At 36.0% G+C, this 10,372-nt stretch overlaps 1 protein-coding gene and 1 long non-coding RNA gene across 2 annotated transcripts; both read left to right on the forward strand.

Annotated features, from left to right (window-relative positions):
* The first annotated feature begins 2,420 nt into the window (after positions 1–2,420).
* On the forward strand, positions 2,421–3,742 carry LOC118242218 (uncharacterized). Its single transcript, XR_014119892.1, has 3 exons — positions 2,421–2,793; positions 3,127–3,253; positions 3,389–3,742. It is a non-coding gene; the product is annotated as an uncharacterized LOC118242218 (long non-coding RNA).
* A 3,265-nt stretch (positions 3,743–7,007) lies between these two features.
* LOC145653726 (complement C1q-like protein 2) lies at positions 7,008–10,022 on the forward strand. Its single transcript, XM_081707618.1, has 5 exons — positions 7,008–7,258; positions 7,620–7,703; positions 7,864–7,947; positions 8,648–8,782; positions 9,167–10,022. Exons 1-5 carry the CDS (start codon positions 7,060–7,062, stop codon positions 9,451–9,453), a joined length of 789 nt encoding a protein of 262 aa, XP_081563744.1. The 5' UTR covers positions 7,008–7,059; the 3' UTR covers positions 9,454–10,022.
* Positions 10,023–10,372: the final 350 nt, after the last annotated feature.

Genomic DNA, 10,372 nt, shown 5'->3' on the forward strand with positions numbered 1-10,372 from the left:
TGTACTTTGTATTATCTATATTCATATTTAAGAATCACCAATTATGACAAAACAATCAAATTCTGTGCTGATGGCTGAGAGCAGTTGTGTTAAATCATTAACTTAGTTTGCAGAGTGTTTCAGAGACCTGTCAACAGTAATAAGATTCATGAAGTACCTTTCAGTACAGTAGAAAGATTTTCAACAAATGTTATCTGCTTAAACTGAAATATATGTTTAAAATGTAATGGCTGCTTGACATCCTTTTTTGGGCTTTCTTAGGGCTTTGTTAATTAATGAGAGCATTATTGAGAATACTTGCACTTTTGCTATAGCCCATTCAAGTTAAATTTAAAATCATTAAAAAGACAAGTGTATGATTTTTTATTAACATCATTAACTAAAAAAACTTGTTAGATTGTAAACGTAGGCCCTCAGATAGTTCGACATGGAATAGAAAACAGATTAAATAAATCAGTGTCCCCAGTGTCACTGGTCTACTGATCACTGGCCTGCCTCGGCCCTGCATTAACCCTGTACACCTTTACTATAGTGCTCAGTATTGTTGCAAAATCTCTAACATTTACACCTAGTTGCCAAACCTTTTTACATAGCATTCCTAACAGTTGAAGCTTTGATTCTTTTTCTTTTTTAAAACCTGCAGCCAAAGCAAGCCGGAAGCTGTTCAATGATGAATATTTCACTTTTTAACGTGTCTATTTTGTTAAACCATGCAATAAAATCCTTTGCCAGGACATATGATTTTCTTATTATTTTTTCAAACATGTACAACAATTTGATTTGCAGTTTTTATTTGACATTGTCACAGCTCACACCAGATTCAGTGGCAATGAAACTCTTTGGGTAGCTCTACTAAATATATAACAAAACATAGTCTAAAGAATACACAAAAGTATACAGGTGTTATATTATAGCCAATGTGATGACTCACTTGTTCTCAGTGTAAAACATTTAATACTTGTGGCCAGCAGGCTATAACAAAAGACGCTAGGAAAACTCAGGGCTAAGAAATACGAAGGCTAGGAAACACAAAGGCACAGAGTACAACCTAAAATACATGCATACACAGGCTTTCAAAAACATTAACCAAACACATAAACGCAATGAAGTAACAAACGCATGAATTCAAAAAACAACTGCAATGAAACACATTCAATGCACAACGACCAAGGCACACAACAGGGATTAAATACATGAACATAAGATAGAAACGGGAGACAGGTGTAAGAAATCAAACGAGGGGCGGAGAAAACGATACTAAGGCATGGAACTAAAATACACAAGACAGGGAAAACATGGAACACAGAAACCAGGAGGGACTGATCATGACAGAGCTCAGGCCAAAGCCATGAGGTCAAGAATCAAAAACCAGAAAGAACGCAGAGACAAAAATCAAGATACATCACACATTAGGCACAGAATGAGGCTCAGAAATGCTAACTAGAAAGTAAGAAAGCAATAATGTTGAGGAAACACTGATTATAAATAGCCAAGTTTTTGAGTCATTGTAGTCCACAGGTGAAAGCCATAATACCATTTGTCTATAGCAACCAGTCATGGGTGGGCTTTGAGGCAGTTTATAAGAACTTATGCAAAATGTAGGCCTGATTCTTGGAAGCTATAGTTCTGCAAAGTCTTAGTATTCCAGGAATTCTCTTTATCCACGGAGTAGAACAGTAAAGAAATAAAGCAAAGCCATTGAAACTAAGGGTTGAGAAATGTGTAAGGAAAATCCAACCATAATTAAAACAATACAGTGAAAATACAAGCTAACTTTTACCATTTCTTTTCCTTTAAATGTGTGCAAATATCCCAACAAAATGAAATAAATACATTTGTCATTTAATTTACTGTGCAAGCTTGAGTCTTTTGTCAGAGGTATTTAAAATAGTAAATAAAATAGCTTTTTATCATTTCATTTTCATCATCGTTCAAGTATTTCCTGTCCACCTCTGAAGTAGAAAAGTTAACAAGGAAAAGAACAAAACAAGCTTTAATAAGAAAGAGTCAAAACAAAAATAAAAATGCACCATTACACTGGAGATGGGAATTTGGGCAACAGGACATATGTTGGAGAAAAAAGGTGATCGTCATGTTCTTTGTGATCTATTGTTATTATTAGACTGCAGTGAAGGGTTGTTTTATCACAAACTTCTTTTTATAGTTATCCATGAATGTGCTTCTGCCAGGGTCAACCTACTCAGAACTGATTACCTAAACACTGATCAGCTGTCCTGGAACCAAGAACTCTGGATATGACACTCTGAGGTAAATCGACTGGGAGTTCAAGGTTGCATAAGGTTTGTTAATCCAACAACATCTATGCTGATATGAGGGAAAACAAACACAAAGTTATGTGGAATGTCCAAGCACGTGAGAGAGGGAGGAGGGGAGCGTGACACTGCAGTGTAAAGACCATAGGCTGTCAGACCAACATTGAGCTACAGATCGACAAGAGAAAGTCTCAGCTTCAGAATGAAGTCTTCTGTAGCTCTGCTGTTGCTGCTGTGCTGCTCTCCATGTAAGATGGAGGTTCAGAGTGATGGTCATGAGTCCAGAGAGAATCAGAGCTCCCTACAGGTTCAGCAGGAAGATGGAGAGAAACGCAAGAGCAAACGTGACACTGAGGAACAGATAACAGATAAAGGTGCTTCTGATGGAACAACCTCCATTCAGCAAAGCTGTCAGTCCTCTGTCGTTACTTTTTTGCTTACCCAGATGAGCAGTATGGAGGAAAGATTGAGAACCAATGAGAAACAATTGGAGGAGCTGCAGAAAAAGAGCAATGGTGCTGTAAGGACTTCAACTTCCTTTTTTTAAATTAAGCACTTTGATTCAATCTGGTGTATAGTGTAAACCTCTATTTCTGATATTTTTTAACACAGACAGTGGAGACTCAGGTGAAACACCACAAGATCAAAGCAGAGGATCTGAAAAAATCATTATGTTATTTAAATAAAGTAAAACTATTTCTAACAATCTGACTATTAATCAAATGTGTGAAACATTCACTTTGCCAGTCATATTAAAAAAATTGAGACCACTTATTTGTGAATTATGTGTATTAGCAAAGGTAAATACTTGAGCAGATGAATAAATGCGTTTCATGTGTTTTTAAACATGAAGGTGGCCTTTTCAGCTGCACTCTTGGGATCAGGTGTCAATGAGAACACTGGTCCTTTCAACACTAAAGTCACTCTGATATACAGACATGTCATCACAAACATTGGAAATGCGTACAATCCAGACACAGGTACAAATTAAACTTTACCTTAATGTATGAATAAATGCTATCCTCTTCACCATATCTATTTTACACTTTACTTTTACATGCATTTATTTAACTCTACTTTTAACCAGTATTGTGTTTTGTATTATTTCTGCACAGGGATTTTCACAGCACCTGTGAAAGGAGTATACAAGTTTGAGATATTTGCTTATGCTGAGGGTAGTGATAGTTACCCTGTAACAGTATCTATAATAAAGAATGCACAGGAAGTTTTTATGATACATGGTCACCAACGTGCACATGCCGTGAACGCCTCCAATGGAGCGTCCTTGTTGATGGAAGCAGGAGACGTGGTCTATGTGCAGTTATGGGAGAACAGAATCATTATGGATAATGTTCATTGCCACAGCACTTTCAGTGGCCACCTGCTGTTCAGAATGTAAATAAACGGAGAAAAATAATGAATTAATTATGTAATGATGATCATCAGTGTGAAGGAAATAAAGGAAGTTTCACAACATATATGTGTAGTCTTCAAAGTTGCAGAGAGAACACTCATCTCATTCAGTTACTGTTCATGCTTGCAACCTGTGTGCATGACAACAATAATGTTATCTGTTAACAGTTTTTTGAGTTCATTATTTTGCACTGCTATGATGAGGGTGCAATACAGAACATCGTGTTTTGCACATCCCATACATGAACAGTTATGAGCAAAATCATGTGTCTGTACCATATCAGGAATTAAACATAGGGAAAAACATAACTGTATCAGCTGAGAAAAGTCATGTGAGCACAGAGATAAAATATTCTCCTTGTGTTCCCACCTTTGGGACCATGAGATCAGCCCTGTAGCAGGACTCCACTTTTACAGAAGCCAGTCATTACATCTCCTCCTCGCTGGTTCACCAGTTACGCTTCCATGGCCCACGTTTGGCAGGTATTAATCACGTCAACAAAACATGCTCTGTCCCAATCAGCAAATAATTTCGAAGCTTGAGCTAAAACAGATGATGGGGAGAGGAGTGCATATGATTAATCAACTCAAAAAAGACCCCCGCATAACCCAATATACTCTCCATAAGAGGGGCGCATAGCAGAGAGCTTTTGGGTAAAAAAAAAAAGAACTGCAATTAGCAATACGTGTCTGCCAGTTGCCTGCTTTGCAATCTATGTCTGTCTTAGAATATGTGTCTGCCTTGGAGATGTAATTTGCGATATCGCTCTGGTGATATCATGAGTCATCGCTGATATCGTGAGAACGTCAGTGGTTCAGTCATCATGACTCATGTACAAGGAGAAGTAAGAGGGCAGAGGTCAGAGGGGCTGCAGGTCAGATAATAATACAGGCAAGGTCAGAATGACAGGCTGACATGCCTGCAGACTGTGAGAATGCAGCCCAGTAGCTGAATTAAAAACGGGCACCACAGCAAGGGTGTAAACCCTGTCTAATCTGAGGCCAACAAAATAGGAAGCAATTTCTAAGACAATCTAAGACAAGCAAGCATCCCCTGAACAGCAGGAGAGACCCAAACAGAGTACCGGGCCATGGGGCAGTACTGACGTCCATGTTTTTGTTTGATGCCGCTCAACTCATAATGACTATTCCATTGGCGTCTATGTGTACCATAGAAATGTAATAACTTTAAACCATGCTGCTCATGTTCACCGGTTCATTCAATCCTTGTGAAGTCTCATTTGCCTTGCCATACTGAGCAATATTGTATAGTTGTATTGTTTCTCTGGTCCCTTATTTCTTTGCTTGTATCTTTGAATGCCCCTTTTTGGATTTGTTTGCTGTATCAGATATTCACTGGATCTTGACCCTGCCTGTTTCTCGGATTACGTTTTGGATTGCCCTTCACTATTAAAATTCTCAGTCTTCCTGCATTCGACTCTGTCTCTGTTCTCCAAACATTACAGAAGATTTCGCCACAACTATGGAGTCAGCAGATACTAGGATGTTTCCGGAAACTTTAATAGCTCATGGGCAACTGTCATTCTGGCACAGTCTACAGTGATTCATGGTAAAATCTTGGTAACAGATTTTTGTCACAACATAAACTGCCAAATTTAGATGTACTATAACGGGTTGTAGTACACGTACAACAGTCGGAATTATCTAAATTAAAATGGGAAGATGTTCCTACAGTGAATACTACTTCAATAACACTGTCTACAGTGTGCTGAGTTTATACAATATAATATCTAGTTAAACACTACAATAAAATTTGGGATATTAGGTGTACATTTCAAATAAGTAACAATCTTTTTCTTCTAGCAAATTTTAATCCAGAAGGTTTTCAAGTTAACATGTGATTCCTTCAGTTTAATTCATTTATGTTACTTAAATTCATTATCTATTGATAAATACATTATCAATATCAGATGTTCTGACACTAAGATTTCAGGGTTAAGCGTGTAATATGTCATACCATAGTTTTAAAATAAATGGAGACAACAGTGTATTAAGATGACAGAAGAGGTCCCCAGTGAAGTAGCACTGGGAGTTAGTAACAAAGCCAGTTCTCCAGATCTAGGCAGATTAGAGATTTGACCCCAAAACAATGAGTCAGATAGTGAGATACTGACAGAGAGAAGAGAAGAGAAGAGAAGAGAAGAGAAGAGAAGAGAAGGGAAGAGAAGAGAAGAGAAGAGAAGGGAAATCTCAAGACAGGACTAGGACCTCCAGAAAGTTGGACTAGACATTAATTTCTTATTTTTACATTTTTTTATTTATTTTTCTTTTAAAATTATTACCTCACCTCATCTGATTCCTCGTAATCCCAGCCTGTATAGGCGTGAGAAGCCCATGTCAGGTGAGAGAGAGAGAGAGTGTGGGGAGGGGGGTGGGGCTATATGTCGGGAAATTTCTTCACAGACAAAGGCGGGGGTGGGGGTTGGGGTGGGGGCCTATAAGTAAGAGTTCAAGTGTCACCTTTCTGCTTAACACTTCAAGCTTCAGTCATTTCTTGCTGGAGGTAAGACATAAATAAGGCACTTTTACTGATTTAGTTTTTTATGCATAATATAGTGTCTATTTTTGTTAACACCAACTAATAATAGTCATAGCAATTAGTCCACAGTGTTGTATTTGCTTTTTAAACATTCTTTCTCTTTCTCTTTTCTCTTACTAATTAATTGATTTAGTGCTTCATAGCAAGCAGTGCCTGATGGCTTATAGCTGTGTTTTATCACTCAGTGAACACACATTGTCTTTATAATTCCTCAGTAATTGATCTGTTTTAACCAATAGCATCAACCTAATTCATCCTAGTAGAGAGAATACAGCGGTATCAGGTATTGACTAAACTGTTCAATGAGACATCTTTTTGCCAGTCACATTTTATATCATGTCCAGTGCAGGGCAAAATGTTGACTAAACCCTTATGCCACACCATGCCACATTTAGAAATATGACATATATAAATCTAAACCATACATAAGCCATAATCTATTTCTTTAAGTCATTTATGTTCTTTTTTTGTGCCACAACATCACATGTCAGTAATCCTTGAAATACCTATTTGCAAAAACAAAAGGGTTTTAATTATTTTCAACTGAGTCATGGATTACCTGCCACTTATTGTGTAATGTAATTTGCTTTATAGATATATTGGATGTCAATAAACTCTTTCTTTGTTGGTTTCCTTTAGACTTCTTTTTGAAGGCAACATTTCCTCTTTCACTTGTATCTGCTGTGTTATTTATATTTATGATAAATTGCTAAAATTATACATTAAAGATATCACACATCCTGAACATATTTAGTGTCTGGATCCAGAGAAAAGAGAATAACACCTGGAGGAAGAGAAGAGAAGAAGATCAAGATGAAGGCCTTTGTAGTTCTGCTAGTGCTGATCTGCTGCCCTCCATGTATGACAGAAGAGGATGACCTTGAAGTAATCACAGCTCTCCTGATCCAGATGAAATCTGAACTCCAGAACACCAAGGCCCAGGTCACCACGATGGAGGCCAAACTGAGAGACAGTGAGAAACATGTGGAGGAGATGAAGAAAGAGAACAAGGGTACAGTAAGAGCTTCTTTCTTGTCGAGATTTCAGTAATTATTTAATAATATACTGTTTATTTGAAAGCCTGTAGTAGGATGCATTTATCTTTCATAGAAAATTGTGTAGGGTATCTTATAAACTACACTAGCCTAAGTGTTGACTGATTACTAATAGGTAACATTTGCAATCTGATTAATTAATCACAATGACATGTTACCCCCCAGCAGAATTAGTGCTACATTTCTGCTTTACAGTGTTACATTTCTGTTTTAGAAAAACAAGGGTACAGTAAGAGTTTCTTCCTTACCTTGATTTCAGCAAATGAATCTATCTTTCGATGTAGAGTTGAATCCTCTACTTCTGTGTTGTTCTTTTAGCACTTTCGATGGAGCTTAAAGATTTAAAAGTCAGATCAAGCACCACAGAGGCTAATGTGGAGGAAACGAAAAAGGTAGATAAAGGTAACTGGAAATAATCTGCTTGTTGTTTTGGGCCATCATCTCTACATTAGGAATCATTTTACACTTCAACTTCTCAGTTTAATTAAATCAATTTAAATGTAATATTAAAATAATTCATGAGTTGATTAGTAATTAAATTAAATTCTGTGTTTTATTTTAGTACTGGCAAAGGAGCTTGGAGATTTAAAAGTCAGGACAAGCACCACAGAGGCCAATATAGAGCAGCTGAAAACTCAAAAGCAAGGTAATTCAAAATCATCTGTACATTATTTTGTCTTGTTTTGGGCCATGATTTCTCAATTTAGCATTATTGGACAGTCAACCTTGATTAAATTGTTTAAAATATTAATTAAAATTAAACTTTAAATATTTTTGTCACTTGTAAATTAGGAAATGGTACATTAGTAAATAAAAAAATATCAAATGTGGGAATGAAGAAACTAGCAAGAACAATGAGCAAAAGCCTCCATCTATGTTTAAAACACAATATTTAGGTTTATTTAAAAGTCTAGTCTGATTAATGGAAAAGGAGTCCAAGCTTTATTTGCAGGGTATTTGATATTGTTTGCTACTGTTTCATTCATGATATTTAATATAGCGTTCATGATTTTATATTTATTTCAATATTAACTTTTTTATGTTTTATTGTTAAATCTTTATAATAACCTTATGGCAATAGATGAAAATTGCTGTACACAATTAATTATTAGTAAAATTATATTTATCCTGATAATATTTAGCACAGTCTATGTGAAAGCCTGTAGTAGGATGCATTTATCTTTCATAGAAAATTGTGTAGGGCATCTTATAAACTACACTAGCCTAAGTGTTGACTGATTACTAATATGTAACATTTGCAATCTGATTAATTAATCACAATGACATGTTACCCCAGTAGAATTAGTATTACATTTCTGCTTTACAGTGTTACATTTCTGTTTTAGGTATGAAGGTATCATTTTCAGCTGCACTCATGGGGTCAGGTAATATTAACTACATCGGACCTTCAAGCACAAAAATGACTCTGGCATTCAGACATGTCTTCACAAACACTGGCAATGCGTACAACCCATCCACAGGTATAAATGAAACTTAACACCCTTACATCCTTGTACACTTACAAATTATGATTGTTGTTGTTGTTGTTGTTTAATAAACAAAGCTAAATAAATATGACATGTTTATCCTCACCTATATAACAGTAATCATTGTAACTCATATTTTAGATATCACATTTTGCTTTATGCTATTATAATTTTTGTTGTTGTTGTTGTATAATTGATTATTATTATTATTATTATTATTAAATTAGCAAAACTAAATAAATATAACATGTTTATCCTCACCTATATAACATTAATCATTGTAACTCATATTTTAGATAATATCACATTTTGATTTATGCTGTTATTATTGTTGTTGTTGTAGTATAATTGATTATTATTATTATTATTATTATTCAGGAATTTTCAGAGCACCCGTGAGAGGAGTTTACCTGTTTCTCCTCTACGTTTATGCTCCTGCTAATGTACATCAACCTTTAACAGCAGCCTTAATGAAGAATGGACAGCAAGTTCTCGTGGCACATGGTCACTTGTCCGTAACATTTACCGTGAACGCCTCCAATGGAGTGTCTCTGCTGCTGGAAGTAGGAGACACAGTCTATGTGCAGTTATGGGTGAACAGAATTATATTTGATAATGTAAACTGCCACACCACATTTAGTGGACACTTGCTTTTCACTGTATGAATAAATGAAGGGCAGGTTTATCCAACTGTTTAATGCAAAGCTTTCAGCACCAAGGTTTTAGTGCTTTAGAGGAACAGCCAGTTCAATGTAAAAAGGTTTTAGATTCTCCAAATGCCCTGCATAGGCTGCACCTGAGAATTCACAGCAGCTGTAGTGCACACTGCCTTTAGCTTCTACTTTCAGCTGTGGCCTTATGTGTTCTTAACCAATGATCTCCAAGAACACAAGTTTCTGAGTCTCAATCACTGTGTGTATCAGCCAGTCAGATAAAATCTGAAATTTGTGAGCAAAATTTTATTTATATATAAACATTGCATATTGAAAGAGACAGAATGATACACTGTCAGTTTATTACAATCTGAAGAATATGAAGCCTGTTAATAATTTGCACAGACCCTGTGATATTACATATAGAAGAGCAGATAGAACATTGTGATGCATGGGCGTCATTAGGCCTTTTTTTCAGGGGGTTGCCGCACAAAAATGTTCTTTAGCCCCTCCTCCCAAAGAAAATTTAAAAATGCATAATGTGTCTATTACAATTGAGCCAAACGAAATCACATAGTCAATGAAACAGCTTCTTCAATAAACAAATCCACTTTAGGGCAGGTGTTAATGGATGGCTTGTTCAGTTTCATTTTTGCGATTTTCCTGGATGGCTTTGTCCAACAAATGCACTTTATTAATATAGTGTTACATGTGTCCATCAAGCACATTTGATAAAGACAGTGTTACATATGTCCACCAAACACACTTTATTAATATAGTGTTACATGTGTCCACCAAACACATTTTATTAATATAGTGTTAAATGTGTCCACCAAACATAATTTATTGATATAGTGTTACGTGTCCACCAAACACAATTTATTAATACAGTTTTACGTGTCCACCAAACACACAATATTAATATAGATTT

This window comes from Electrophorus electricus, chromosome 3, assembly GCF_041902795.1.
Source record: "Electrophorus electricus isolate QZ-2024a chromosome 3, ASM4190279v1, whole genome shotgun sequence".
Lineage (NCBI taxonomy): Eukaryota > Metazoa > Chordata > Actinopteri > Gymnotiformes > Gymnotidae > Electrophorus > Electrophorus electricus.

Excerpts from the sequence above, each read along its gene's own strand:
- LOC145653726 (XM_081707618.1), top strand. The coding sequence starts at position 7,060 with ATGAAGGCCTTTGTAGTTCTGCTAGTGCTGATCTGCTGCCCTCCATGT. Across the intron at positions 7,704-7,863 it reads AACGAAAAAGGTAGATAAAG|TACTGGCAAAGGAGCTTGGA; the intron begins GTAACTGGAAAT and ends GTTTTATTTTAG. Across the intron at positions 8,783-9,166 it reads TGCGTACAACCCATCCACAG|GAATTTTCAGAGCACCCGTG; the intron begins GTATAAATGAAA and ends ATTATTATTCAG.